Source organism: Felis catus, chromosome D4 (assembly GCF_018350175.1).
Source record: "Felis catus isolate Fca126 chromosome D4, F.catus_Fca126_mat1.0, whole genome shotgun sequence".
NCBI lineage: Eukaryota > Metazoa > Chordata > Mammalia > Carnivora > Felidae > Felis > Felis catus.
Window position 1 is genome coordinate 34,301,148 of NC_058380.1, and position 15,363 is coordinate 34,316,510.

Below are 15,363 nucleotides of genomic sequence, written 5' to 3' on the forward strand. Positions count from 1 at the left end.
CTTTCCCATGAGATTTTACTCCATAGTCAAATAGTCTTAATCATTAGTCAGCTTCCTTCATATTCAGCCAAGAGTTTTGCTTAATATAATTAGTCCCACTTTTTCATTCAACTCTATACAGCCTCTGTCCTTATGAGAATAGAGTTATGCTTGCATTCATTTTCAGAAACTTGTACCTTCTACTAGTTGCCAGGACAAACTGGCAACAGTTGGTTCTTTATATTTTTCCATGTGAGTCAAGAATTCCAATTGCAATCAATTGCAAACTGCCCCCTCACCACAACCCATGAAGGCTTTTCACTTTGCTGACATATTGGATCATAAGTGTTATTTCTGAACATCGCTGCTGGATCAATGGTGCTTTCTCGTGGGAGTTTTATTTTCCTTTTGATTTATAAGCACTGTGATGGTACAGAGTACATCTGTACCAGAAGTACCTGTGATGTGACCAAATTCACCATGATGTTTCCTGCTCTGGCTTGCCTCTACAAAACCAATATCAGGCTTCAATACCCATGATTACAAACCTGTTTCTTTACAGACCCAGTTACAACATTCTCATCAAATGTAACAATTTCCAGCACCTTTTTCTCTATATTTAAGGTGTTCATAGCTCCAAATGTCAGGCTCACAGCGCAATGAAAAATATCCCACAGCTGATAAATTATTCATTTTTCAGGAGTTTGCAATTTGAAGTGGCACTAACAGCAGAGTACCTGAAGCACCCCCAAAAGACATAAAGTGCAGTAACATCCAAAGCTTTTGCCACATAAATTCCAAAGGTTAAGCGCTATTAAACATCTCTGTTTATCAAGAGATGTGCTCCTTGAACTTATTTATTCTAATTAATCTGCTCCCAATAAACATTACTAACAAAGCAAAGTGCTAAAAGAGGCTAATCAAAAGCGTCTTCTTTCCTTACCTCATCTCACCAGGTTAAAACAAGGTCCTCTGCTAATAAATATTCTCCACTTCCCACTGTCTGGTGAGGACTTGTAAATGAGTAGGGTCAAAAGCAGGGGTTGTCAAGCCATGAACTCAGTCCAAATCTGGCTCACTGCACGTGTTTTTAAGTTTTATTTACTCCCATTTTTTAATATACTGTCTGTAGCTGCTTCCTTCCTATAGTGGCAGAGCTGAATAGTTGTGACAGAGTCTACATGGCCCACAAAGCCAAAAATATTTACTATATGGTCCTTTACAGAAAACATTTGCCAACCTCTCATCAAAAAGCATGAAAAATGTGTACAGGTTTCAGAATTTTTGCTCTGGGTAGGGCTTTAACTGATGTGTATCAATGTGTTCATCTACCCAGAAAAAAGCTGCCTTTAAGTACTTGTTATCTAGAACATCATCTGTGTTACAGTTCCTGAGGAGAAGGAAGAATGAAGCAACCATAGGTCTAAGGTTGCTCCTCAAGCTGACAGGTGCTTCATTTTCATGACAATAATCACCAGGTATTTCAGCTATTTACTGGTGTATTTTAAACCACCTCAAAACTTGTTTTAAGGCAAAGATTTCTTTGCACAGGATTCTGCTCTGCAGGCTTCAGCTGGGTGGTCCTTCTCTTCCTCTCCACTGACATCACTCACGTGGCTTGCAGTCACCAGGAGGAGGCTGGACTCTGGCTGGAAAGCTAAGATGGCTTTGCTCATATAACTGGCTCTTCACCTGGGATGGCTACAACTTGTGTGGGTGGTCTAGGCATTTCTTTCTCTCCATGGGGTCCTTACTGCAGGGTAACTGGATATCTTTCTATGATGAGTCAAGGTGCCACAGAGTGGAAGTGGAAGCTCCCAGCCTTCTTCTTCTTGTTTTTTTTTAAATGTTTATTTATTTTATGTTTGAGAGAAAGAATAGGGAAGGGTCAGAGAGAGAGGGAGACAGAGAATCCCAAGCAGGCTCCGTGCTGTCGGCACAGAGCCTGACATGGGGCTCAAACCCACAAACTGTGAGATCATGATCTGAGCCAAAACCGAGAGTCAAATGATGGACTGGCTGAGGCCCCCAGATGCCCAGAAAGCTCCCAGACTTCTAAGGGGTAGGACCAGCACTGGAGCAGCATCACTTCTACAACATTCTACTGGTTAAAGCACAACCAAGTACCAACACATGTTCAAGGGGAGAGTCGTCCTGCTTCCCTTTGAGAGGTGCTGTAAAATACCCGGCCACGATTTCCTACCTATCACATTCTAGGAGGATGAGGACATCATGAGCACAGCGATAAAATCTTGAAGGCACACCTTACTGCTAACAATTTAGAATCATATGGACAAACAAGGAAGCCTATCGAAAAATAAAGGTCATTTTATAATAAAACACTGGTGGCAAAGAATGCAACATTTCCCAAACTGACAGTATTTTCTTCTTTTATTAAATTGAAAGGGGACAACAGCTTTTCTAAAGGCCATTTGATGCTTCTCTAATTCTTACATAGTGCATATACTGTGGCTATGATCTAATCTTTCCTCCATGACCCTGAATCCTCATTCTGACTGTCAGTGAGGCTCCTGGACAGCTGCCATGGAGCTGGGCCTCCCGGGCCTGTTGCACTGCCAGCATCACTCAAGCACTCTCCACACAGTTCTGACTGCCCTGCACTGTGAGTTCTTGTACCCGCTCTTTTTAACCCATCTGCCTCCTGCCTGGACAAAGAGTCAAGAGAGCTGAGTTCTAGGCCCTTCGCCATTACCTATTCCCCTTTTTGCTCCAGGCAGTTCACCTGTTCTGACCCTTGGTTTCTTTTATCTGAGAAGTGGTGATAATAAAAAGTATACTGCCTACTTAGGCCTAGAGTTTTCAGGAATAGATTAAAAATAAAATGTGTTTAAATAACTATACAAGGGAAAGGTACTATCATAATCATTGCAAGGAGACAAAATTGCATTTTATTACTAAAATAAAATAAGAATAATACATTACAGAATTAATTTAATATTGTATAAAATACATACTTAATATAATAATAATGGCTACCATTTATTTAGTGCTTCCTGTGTTTTAGGCATAGTTCTAGCACCTTACGTTGGCTAGTAGTTAATTTTCACAGCAACCCTACCATTACCATTTGATATGCTAGACCACAAAGCTGAGGCATGAAGAGATCAGACAATCTGCCTCTGGTCACACAGATATTAAATGGAACTATGACTGATATTTCCCAGTTTGCATAGCTGATTTCAAGAACTTCTGAAAGGTCTATCATACGTCTGACAAAACTTCCTCCTTCCAAACCCCACAGAAGTTAGAAGGGGAGCATTTACCTCTCCCAACCTCTGCCCCACAGTCTGTTCCAGAGCTGATGCACTAGGAGTGGTTCTAAATCAGAGGTGATTTTGTCCCCCAGGTCCCATTTGGCAATGTTAAAAGACATTTTGGTGGTCACAACTGAAGGCCAGGGTGCTAATGGTAGAAGCCAGGGAGGCTACTACTTATTCTATGATACTCAGGGCAGTTCCCAAAAGCAAAGAATTCTTTAGCCCAAAATTTCAATTGTGTCAAACTTGGAGTACACTGATGGCAGAAACACAGCACAGAGAGACTTCACTTCGAGTTCAGCACATAGGGAACACCCAAATCTATGATGTAGATGCTTTTGTTTATTTGTTTGTTCTGTTTGTTGCTGCTCTAGGGTATATGCTGCTTAGTTCCTTGATCTGAAAATCATCTCAATAGGTGAAAATGCTAGACAGGCGATTTCTGCACACATCAGGCATTACAGTATATACGATGGGATGAAAACAAACCCTTACTGAATGGCTGCCGTGTATCAGGCATGTCAGAATTCCCAACGAGTCAGAAGAATTAAGAAAATTATTCCAGGTAAGCAGAAGGGCAAGAATTTAAGCCAAATCTGGTTGTTTACAACATGTACTATTTTAGAGTAAATACATTTAAGTTATGGTTTAATAATCCTTATTCTATTTATTACTTTATATCCTCATTGGACTTAAAACTAAGTACAAATATGTTAAATCACATAAAATCAAGATTTTTTTTCTTGTAAATGGAAGCGATTAACCAGGAAAACTTTTATTTAAATGCTTTCATCTGTAAAGGAAATACATACTAAGAATCACTGAGGAGTCAATTGCTATCACCCTGACTAAATGGAAGCACGCAGAGCAAAGACCTATTAAAGTTCCCTTCTTCCCTGCAAGTCAATGTTGCCGATCACCCTCCAATTACAGATCTGCTTTTCCTGCGTACCCTCCCCAGTCCTCTCCAGCTATGGATATCGATGAAGGAGCATGCAGACTTAATTACATGTTTCCAATGTAAAACTATCACCTGCTTTAAAAGAAACACAAAAGTGGCCAGAGATAAAGAGCAAAACGCAGACATTTGTGCTTTTGCTAGCCAAAGGCTTTAGTGTTTAAAATCTACATTGGCTGGTGCAAAGAAATTTCAGTTAAGCCGTTTAGACAATGATTTATAACTTGATCAGGAAGGTAGAAGTATCTACCTTCTAATGCATTATTTACAGAAAGCATATTTATTTTGTTCTGGTAAGGGTTCACAGGACCCAAATCAAGTTTCACAGATAAATATCCCAAGAATATATTTGTTTCTTTACATCTCTGCCTAGCAATCCAAACTCCTTCCAAGGCCTACAGGGCCACAGGATCAAGCCCCTCCCTGCCTCTCCTACCTATCTCTTACCACTTGTGCTTCAATCTTCTGGGCCTTATTTTTTCCTTTGAACATGCTGGGCTCCTCCTTTGAAAATCACTGCTCATTTTGTCTGGATGCACTGAATGCCACTTTTTCAGGGCTGGTCACTTCAGAACATCACTCAGCTTAAGCATTTTGTCTCATTAAGCAATACCTTCCACGATATAAAATGGAGTGTCCTGCCTCCTCCTCCCCCCTTACTGTCATGTACATCACCTTGTTTTATTATCTTTGAAGCATGTGTATCTATCCAAAGTCATACTGTTCATTTATTCTTTGTCCATAACCTTGTGTTGTATTTTTGTCCATAACCTCTTTACATAGTTAGCACTCATTCAATGAAATATCATTACTTTTAATTTAACTGCTGTGATTTAAATGTGCTTTTTAAGGATAGATATTAGGGGGATTTTCTTTGTAATGACCTGAAATTACTATAGCTTAAAGCTATAAAGTACCTTTTCAGTGATAAACAATAATCCCTTTATAAAGACTTAGGGGAGGGGTCCCTGGGTGGCTCAGTTGGTAAAGCATCTGACATTGGCTCAGGTCATGATCTCACAGCTCATGAGTTCAAGCCCCACATCGGGCTCTGTGCTGATGGGCTCTGTGTTTGGAGCCTGGAGCCTGCTTTGGATTCTGTGTCTCCCTTTCTCACTCTGTGTCTCCCACACTCATGCTCTGTCTCTCTGTCTCTCAAGAATGAATAAACGTCAAAAAATTAAAAAAAAAGAAGACTGAGGGGAAAATAAGTAAAATTAACAATAAACAACTAAGAAAGGAAAAAAAAAACTGCTGAAATGTATTTGTTATACTTCCTGTACTTTTAGCTCAAAAGTGAAGTCTTGCATGCTTTTTAAATTGAAGATATAAGTACTTAGCATATTTTAATGTTACATTTAATAACCATATTATAAAATGATTGTAATAACACCATGCTGTGATTTTGCAAAACCCATCACAAATCATAGACTGAATTTAAAACTTTGGTCAGAGAACAAAACAAAATTGAAATATTTTTGTACAGTCTGATTCCACCTTTTTACACAGATACTAACATAAAAATAAGTTCAAATAAAATTACCTAAACAACCAAAAAGGGAAATTATAAGAATGAGAAGTGATCTATTTTGGAAAGAAATATATAATGCCATGTTAAAAATAAAGGATTACTTATCCTTCACTAGCCTGGTTTTCTCTTCCACTCCAAATCATAATGATCTGTTCCTGGTTCAAGTTCTAGTAGAGCATATCTTCACAATAGTCAACTAAAATATTCTTTCAGTGTCAAGGCTGTCCTGCCTCCCTAACCTCCACCACCCTGGTCCCTGTACCCCCATCAATCTGCATAGCTTCCAACCAGCCTCCTAACAGATCCAAGGCCACTCTGGCTGGCCTGGCTCCAAAGCTTCTCTACACTCAGCAGCCACAAGGATGTTTTTAAAATGCAAATCCCTTCCCTTCACTCCTCCAGCTGTTCCTAGAAGAAAAACCAAGATCTTGAACAAGTTCTGTGAGGTCTTGCATTAGACAGTCTGTGCCTGTTGTCCAGCCCTATTTGAATTCTCTCTCCTCATTGTCTGGGATCCAGGAACATCCATCTTCTCATGCCCCAAAATATACTAGGTTATTCCCATCTCAGGGCTCACAGGCATGTCCTTTCTTGGACCTTAACGGGTCTTTCAGGTATAGTTTATTTAGCTTCCTTTCACCCACAAGATACTAGCTCAAAACTCATTTCCTCAGAGCTATGCATGTGATAAGATTTAACAGAACTATGTAACTTTAAAAAGTAAGTTGATATAAAACAAGTAAATTGTAGTTTAGTTAGTAGTATTGTGCCAACATTGATTTCCTGATTTTGATAATGTACTCTCATTATATAACATATTATCTTGAGGAAAACTGGGTGAAGGGTACATGGGAAATTCCTGTACAGTCTTTCAACTTCTTTTCAGCCTAAAATTATTCCAAAATTTAAAAAATGTCACTCCTTCAGGAAACCTTTCTATTACTCTTCTGAACAGATGAGGCACTAAGCTCCTTATTTTCTTCCCTCAAATATTTAACGCAGTCCAAAAGTGTAAACTTTTGAGATTAATGTTAAATATTTGTCTACCCTGCTAGAGTGTAAGCCCTTTGGGGTAGGGATCATATCTCTTTATCTCACTATTGTGTCTCCAGTAGCTAAGTCAGTACTTGGCACAGGGAATGTGACCAATAAACATTTATTTAAAGAGACTATTAAATACATGAATGAGCCAATGAGTCAATGTCCTTTGGAAGCACAAATATATATAAAGATACATATTTACATATTTAAAAGATACTGCTCAAATTACGAAGTTAATGGGATAATAAATGTCAACAGAGATCTAAACATAGATGCTTCTAACTTGAAAATGATGCAAGCTAATGAGAAAAAAGTATAATAGCAACTAACATTTAGTAAATATCTAATCCAATTCAAGATGCTTTGCAAGCAGTTCTTTACTTAATCCTTATGATAACCATATCAAATGTGTGCTATTTTCAATCTTCATTTTACAGATGGGAGGCATACAGATATTTGTAACTTGCCCACGGTCAGAATAATTACATAGTAGAGGCAGGGTCTGAACACGTACTTCAGCTTCTGAGTCCACAGTCGTAAGTACCACTTCCCACGTGGAGATAAATTCTGAAAATATTGCTTGAAACAGTTCTAAAGAGTGACCTATGACTTCTGAAGGTAGATGACAAATGGATATGAAACCACATTCTTTACACTTTTGTATCTCTACCATTGTGCACAAAGTCTTCCATGGAGCAAGCAGACGGTACAAGTGTGCGTGCGCACACACTCTACTTTGTCAAATAACAAAAAAGAAGCTAAAGGAAACTGAAGAAATAAAACAGACAAAATTATAGGTAAGAGAATTGGTTTCCATCCAATCGGCAGTACTTTTATCTTTGATTCTTAATTTCAAAATGGACACTGGTTGGGGATTTTCCACAATTAAGTGAAGCAGAGCAAAGTGGGCAGGAGAGTCGGGGCTCCCAAACAAATCAAGGCCATTGGAAACACTAGCGAAGTGAAGAAAGTTAAAGAAATTAAGAATGCAAAAGGAAAGAAGTGAGGAAATCATGGAACAGATTAATCAACTATCATCAGGCTATAACAAGGCTGCCATCAGGCTACCATCAGCAATAACAAGAAGTAATTCACCAGCATTTCAGATATCGTTCCATCTTTTGAGCCAAGGGTCTCCTCATAAACAGAGATCAAAGCTAAGAAGTATGTCATACTTAGGATTTTTTTTTAAATCAAGTCCCTCTACATTCAATAAAGTGTTTTTAAGTGCACACATTGGTTGATTTTGTGACATATTCTTAACCTTACTAGGTAGGTACAGCTTTGCTGAAAGCAATTAATTTAGAAAGCTACAAATCCTCTGCAACGGAGCTTAAGGATCAGTAAAATAGCTGGAATATTTTCCTTGCTGCAGACAGCTGGATGTTGCTAATTTAGCTACTTTAAAGTGAGGGGAGGAAGGAGGAGGGAAAGGCAAAGTTTTTATTTTGCCACACATCTGTAAATTCAGAGAAAGGGAAAACAAGGAAAGCATTGATAAGCTTGGTAAATGAACTGGATTTCTCCCTGCTTGTCAGTGAGCATGTCTTTCATAACTGGCCTAAGGAAACCAGCACACTTTCCTTTAAGGTTACATACAACGAAGAGAATCTAGCCAAATTGCTGGATTAAGCAACATTTTACATTTTCTATTTTAAATAGTTTTATTGAAATATAATTCACAGAATACACAGATCACCCACTTAAGGTGTTCAATTCAATGGCATTTGGTATGTTTATACTCAGTGCCATCACTCCACTCTAATTTTTTTTTAAGTTTATTGAGAGAGAGAGAGAGAGAGAGAGAGAGAGAGAGAGAGAGAGAGAGAGAGAGAGAGAAATGGAGGGCAAGAGGGAGAGGGAGAGAGAGAGAAGACCAGGCAGGCTCCATTGTCAGTGTGGAGCCTGATGCGAGGCTCAAACCCACAAACTGAAATCATGACATGAACTGAAATCAAGAGTCGGATGCTCAACCAACTGAGCCACCCCTGCACCCAAAATTTTAGAACATTTTCATCACCCAAGCAATTTACCTTTTAAAGGATGGTTCTATGGTTTGTGATATATATGTGTGTGTGTGCGTGTGTGTGTGTGTGTGTGTGTGTGTGTATACAATTGCATATATATATATATATAATGTATAATCATATATATATCATATATTATATATAACCATATATATGATATATATAATATATATAATTATAATATATAATTATATGTATAAACATGTATATACATACGTATAATCATACCCAAACCATCACAATCTAAAGTGAAAATAGAAAGATATTTTTTAATGAAATATTGATGTTCTCAGTGTGAAATGGGCTGCTGCTGAGAGGTATGCATTTTGATGACCTATGAAAGACCTCTTCTCCATTTCTAACCTCATCTTGGAAGGTCCAACTACATGGTTAGGCTACTTCTCAGAAGTAATTCTGCAAAATGCAAAAGGAATAATTTTGACCTGGCTTTTAATTATTTCACTTTATTTTTTTCCTTGCAGAATAATTTATGACCATATCAAAAGCCACTCATTATCTTCCTTATGCTCACCTCAACTTCCAGTTTTCTGATCCAATGGCTCATATATTATACTATTTGCCTATAGTAAATATCTATAGCTCCTCTCTATGAGCATCTCAAAAAAGAATGCATTACAAAAAGCAACAGAACAGAAGGATGGAACACTTTCCATTAATTAGACCCAAGGCAAATTTAAATCGGTAATTCGAAGAGTGAAGCTTTTTTTTTTTAAAGCTTGACTAGCTTGACTAAATATGCTTCATAATTTTTCCTCTTGATCTTCAGTTTAATTAATGGGACAAGAGTTTTAAGAATCTCTTACGTATAGGACTTTATAGAGAAGCAAGCTAGGACTTGTAATGTGCTTCAAGAAAACCTGATGTATCAAACACCAAAATTTTGATAATCTGTAGGTCAAATAAAAAAGCAGTTTAGCACATTACCTTACAAAACTGCTCAATAAAAATACTGGTTGCATATTTTTGAAATAATGATATAACAGCTAACATTTATTAAAAATCTATCATGTGTCATCTGCTGACTGTGTTTTACATTAACTCATTCAACGATCACAAAACCCAAGGGTAGGTTCTCTACTATACAATCATCATCATCATTATCATCATCACCATCATTCACATCTTAAAGTTAGGGAAACTGAGGCAAAGAGCACATTGTATCACGTGCCAGATTACAAACGGCAGCCAGAACTTAAAACCAGAGTCTGTCTTTAGAGCTCACTTTCTTAGCCATGCCAAAGAAACCAAGAAGTTTCACTGGATATAGTGATATACTACCAAAGAAGGGAAACACTAATTGATTTTACGTAAGACAGGAATATAGTGGGTAGACAGGGACTACAAGAAGCTTCCCTACAATAAGGGGGGAAATGAGGATTTATTTGCCATCTCAGATGGAAAAATGTAAAAAAAAAAAAAAAAAAAAAAAAAAAAAAAAAGAGAAAATGGATGAACTAAGCCATTTGAGGAATTAAGCTATCAAAAGTCATGTTTCCAATGAAGATCCAATAAACATCCAGGTCAAATTATAGTTGTCAAAGTGTAAACTCAGGTCTAGACTGCAACAGTAGGCAGTCAGTGATTTCATTAGCATGAAACCAATTTGGTGAAAGAAGATGCTACGTGCAGGTTTATAGCCAGCATCTAGTTAAAAAACAAACAGAAAATGACTAGTAAACAGAAAACTAAAGCTAACATAAAACTACCACAAACTACTATGGAAACTCAGCCAAAAGAAAAATACCCACACCAGGACCACATTAATATAAATTTACCTTTAATTTGCATGCAAGTTATCACTGAACTGACCTCAATGAGACCAGATTTAAACCAAAATTTGACCTCAACCAGACCACTGCCTAACCCAGAACGAACGTCAGTCAGACCACCACCTAAACCAGAAACCTGGTTGGCCTGACATGAGGAAGGACTACTGTTAGTGCTCAAACAGGAGTCCTGCTGAGACTACAACTCTACCACGTGTACACACTTTCAAGAAACAACAAGCAGAACCATTACAAGCACTCAAGACCTAGGGATGAAAAGAAATAAGAGCCATACACACATCTAGCCTTTTAAAATAATAGTGGGGATCTGTGGGGCATTTTAAATTGGCAATGGCAAAGACTGTAATTTTCTGCTAAAGGGATATTATCACAATTTTTCAACCTGGGTTTGAACCAAGGCTCATAAGAGCTCTCCTACTTAATGCAACATCACACCTAGCACTTACTATAACATTCCACACAGCAGATGAAAATCCTGACTCCTTGGCTCTTTGGAGTTAATCATTTCAAAAGGCAGTGAGCAGAACACATTAAATTAGCATGGTAAACTAGAGTGGATTCTTTCCATTCCCCACCCCTACACAGTCCTCTTTCTCAAGTGGGAGGACACTTTTTTAAAAATTATTTCCTAGTTCTCAAATGGCTCTGACAAGCTACTATTAAATTTTGAAACAGAACTCCTGATTCCTTGCATAAATACAAAATACAGTAAAAGAAAAACAAAATATGGCTAAAGGTGCTAACGAAAGCCTAGGGTAACAAACCAGTGACCCAGGTGCTGGATGCCTGAGAAATACTGTATTTAGATGATGATGGAAAAATCTAATTTTTCTCTACTGCTCATTATGTCTGGGTTTTTTCAGTGTTTTGTGAGAAGATAATGACCCAATTTAGTAGGTTATAATCCAAGAGCACCTGAATGGCTCAGTAGGTTAAGCATCCAACTTCAGCTCAGGTCATGGTCTCACAGTTCATGGGTTCGAGCCCTGCATTGGGCTCTGTGCCAACAGCTTGGAGCCTGGAGCCTGCTTCAGATTCTGTATCTCTTTCTCTCTCTGCCACTCCCCTGCTCACACTCTGTCTCTCTCTCTCAAAAACAAATAAACATTAAAAAAATTAATAGGTTATAATCCAGATCCTACTTTCCCAATTGTTGTTTGAACATCCTTCAGTGACTAGTCATATTTCCAGCTCACCATGTGCTTCCCCATACAACAAATATCCTCCAATAGATTAATACGGGATTCTCTTTTTTCTTTCTAAATATACCTCAAAAAATATCGCCAATTCTTCCCCTTTCGCCAGAAACTCTCAGGTTATGCTACCCTACTCAACAACACTAAATGAATCTGCTAAAGGGAAAAGGTACTAAATAATCAAGGCTGAGTAGACAAGGGCAAAACTAACTAATTTGACAAAGTTTCTTCAGTTGCAATGGGAGGAGTGAGAGAGAATGTATTCTTTTTCAGGTTACATCTTGATTGAAAGCTGATATCATATAAACATACAACACGGTAAATATCTTAATTTAACTGAAAGGGGCTAATGCAGACTTGTTTTCCTTTTCAACAGCTACTGTAGAGGAGGTGCAGTGAAGGGGCATGCAGAAGGAGAAGGGGAGGAGGAGGGTAAGGAAAAGGGGAGGAGGAGGGTAAGGAGAAGGGGAGGAGGAGGGTAAGGAGTAGGTGATGATCATCTGGAGTGTAGATTGTTTTTTAAGACATTATTTTAAGGGGCACCTGGGTGGCTCAGTGGTTAGGTGTCCGACTCTTGATTTTGGTTCAGGTCATGATCTCACCGTTCTGAGGATCAAGCTCCACATCGGGCTCTGTGCTGACAGTGCAGAGCCTGCTTGGGATTCTCTGTTTCCCTCCCTCTTTCTCTCTGCCCCACCCCTGCTCCCACTCTAACATAATTTTAAGAGTACTTGACATCTGTCTGCCACTTTCCACCAGAGATTTAAGCAAAAGTATAGATGCTCAGTAGAAGAACATTTCTACTTATCTGGAAAGATAACTCTGTGGATAGATGACAATTACCTCTAGAAACTTTATGAAAATCTCTAACTGCGATCTGAAATTAAAGTGGATCCCCAGGGTGCTGATATGCTTTTGCCAAAAATTAACAATTGTAAAACAACGTACTCTTTCATTCTAGCCAAAACAGAAAAATAAAGCCATATGCCTGATTTCTTTAATAAACTAAATTTAGATTACTACTTTAAAATAGATTCTGACATAAATGGCTTTAAAATAACAAGAGCATCTTTCATTTGGGTCTTTTCCCAGTTAATTATTTGCTGGCATTGTCCTAGACATTCCTTGGCTTCACCTTAAACCAACACTCCCAAGTGCTAATTAGGAGACTATATACATTATTAACCAGAGAATGTGCTTAAAACATGCATGTTCCATATGTATCCTGTTATTAACATGACTCCTTTCAGTCCTGGAAAGCTCTCTTTAGAAAATAGAGTCCCTATTTAAACAAAGAAATTGGCTGCTATTGAGGAAATTTTTGTCAAAATTCAATTAATAAGTAGGGGCCAACAGGACACAGGTTCCTTGTCTTCGAAACATCCTCAACATGAATCAAATTTCATCTCACGGAAACAGTCAGCAGAAGGAAAAGTTAATGCCTGCAGATGTTATATGTTTTCCTAGTACCAGGGGACTCCCAAAGAGAATGGCCGACTCTCACATGAGCCATACCATTCCTGAGAAACCAGACATGTCAGTGAGCCCAAGCCAGAGGCATGCCTTTTCCAGTACTATCTCTACCAAAAGACCCTGGGCCAGATGGGAAAAGAAACATATGTAAACAAGGTAGACCTAATGATTTCCTAATTACGAAGGAGATATGATCTTCTCATTAATTGGCAAGCTAATTGACCACAATCTCAGTTTCATAAATTGAGTCCAATAAAGCAAACTTTGGTGTCTGTACTCCACAGAATTCTCCTCACACTTCCACACCCCTCACTCAGCCACAAAGTTGTCAGTTCTGCTTGATTTGTTTGAATACTGTACTCGACGACAGCTGTCGGAAACAGTACATTAGAACAGCTGCTATGACAGCTACAAGGGGCTTGGAGGTTTAATTGGGCTCAATGTGACATTGTGCATTTTTCTAAACATAGAAAGTTCCACAAAAGTAAAGAAATTTCTAATGTGTCTGAACGATGTTTACTTATTGGCACCACCAACTGGTTAACCCCGATTTGAGTTATGTCATTGGGCTCATAGTATCTTTGCCACCAGGGTTGGTGAGACAAAAAAAAAAAAAAAAAAAAAAAAAAAAAAGACAGTAGGAGCAGTTAGATGCACAAGAAAAGGGGCATTAAGAGAGAGGAAATGGTAAGGAAGTCACGTCAATAATCTCTTTCAAAGGCTGGCTGGTAGCCAAGGAGGATCCCACAGTGTCTCAGGATTTACTTCCTAAGGAAACGTATTCAGAGGCCCTGAGCCTGGTGCCAGCTGCCAACAAAACCGCTCATTACAGTCACAGCCCCGTGGAGAAGGGAGAATGGCTTACTCTCAGCATCTGCGCGGAGGAAGAAAGCGAGAAGCAGCAACAGCGGCCTGGCTACGTGCACCATCCTGCAGCTTGGCAGCGGCCTGAGCTGGCAGTTTGGAATCACTGCCTCGGAAGCTTCAGCGAGTCTGTCCGATCAGAAATTTCAGCTGGAACTCTTTCAGAGCCTGTAAGGGGAGAGAAAGACAAAAGAAAGGAAACACAAGGATGCTTAGATTTTTTACTCTTTTCCTCTTGTTCCATCACAAACACCACGAGACACGATCCATTGTAAACACCCAAGACATTGTAACTGTGATGCCTTTGTTTTAGAAGGGAAATAACTTGGTTCGAAAAATGGGGCAGCTGTGGCACATCTCGTGCCCATTGTCAGGCTACCCTAAAGCCAACCACCTTGAATGGCACTCTCTGCTTGTGCCACCTTTTGGGCAACGCTGTGCGAGAAGAAACTGTCACTTCTTATGAAACACTATGTGAATGCATCAGTGGAAGAAAAAACAGCAATGCTATGAGACAGATTTAAGGGAAGCTCCACCGTGCTGGATAAAAGTCTATTATTGACAGAATAGTGGAAGCTGCTTTCTTGGCACGAGGTGAAGTGACAGGGCTAATTCAACTTCTCCAGCTAAATGGGAGAGGTTAGAATTTTTTACACTAGCACGTTTGGCTTCTTCCCTGAAGACACATCAATGTTCAAGTCTAGTTTGGCTTCAGTAAGTCAAAACAATAGTTAGCATGAGCCTATTTGCTTTAACAGGATTTGTATATGTCTCCTGGGCAAGAGCTTTGCTTTCTCAATCTCCTATGTAAAACTGATAAACTGCAAACTGTAGAGAGCCTACTGAGTGCAAGTATACTTAGTATACAGTGCCATGGAGCACAAAAAATGAGTCAAATTCTGTCCTCTGTGACTTTCCAGCTCAGTAGAGAAAATAAGACCGTCACATCTGATGACTAGTATAAGTTACGAAGTGATGAGTGCCAGGAAAAGAAAACCAAATAATGCCATAAAAGACAGGATCTGGAACGGTATCATAGATAAAGCAGTATCTCAAAGCAGGCCTAGGAGTGTAGGCAGGATTTAACCAAAAAGAGGAAAGGCATTCCAGGAATTCTATTAAAGGCAGGGCAGTGGGAAAGGAACTTTGGAAAAGATGAGTCTCCAGGTTTGGCTGGAGTAGGGCTTCCCAAATATCTATATGCATTA

General features: G+C 38.9%; 1 protein-coding gene across 46 annotated transcripts in view; it reads right to left on the reverse strand.

Annotated features, from left to right (window-relative positions):
* Window positions 1-15,363, reverse strand: part of PTPRD (protein tyrosine phosphatase receptor type D) — an 834,341-nt gene that overhangs the window by 405,561 nt on the left and 413,417 nt on the right. For all 46 annotated transcript variants that reach the window (XM_019815913.3, XM_045043800.1, XM_045043802.1 and 43 more), the window contains one exon: window positions 14,157-14,323. In XM_019815913.3, the coding sequence (XP_019671472.2) occupies window positions 14,157-14,220 (64 nt within the window). In that variant the 5' untranslated portion in view covers window positions 14,221-14,323. The remainder of the gene's footprint in view (window positions 1-14,156; window positions 14,324-15,363) is intronic.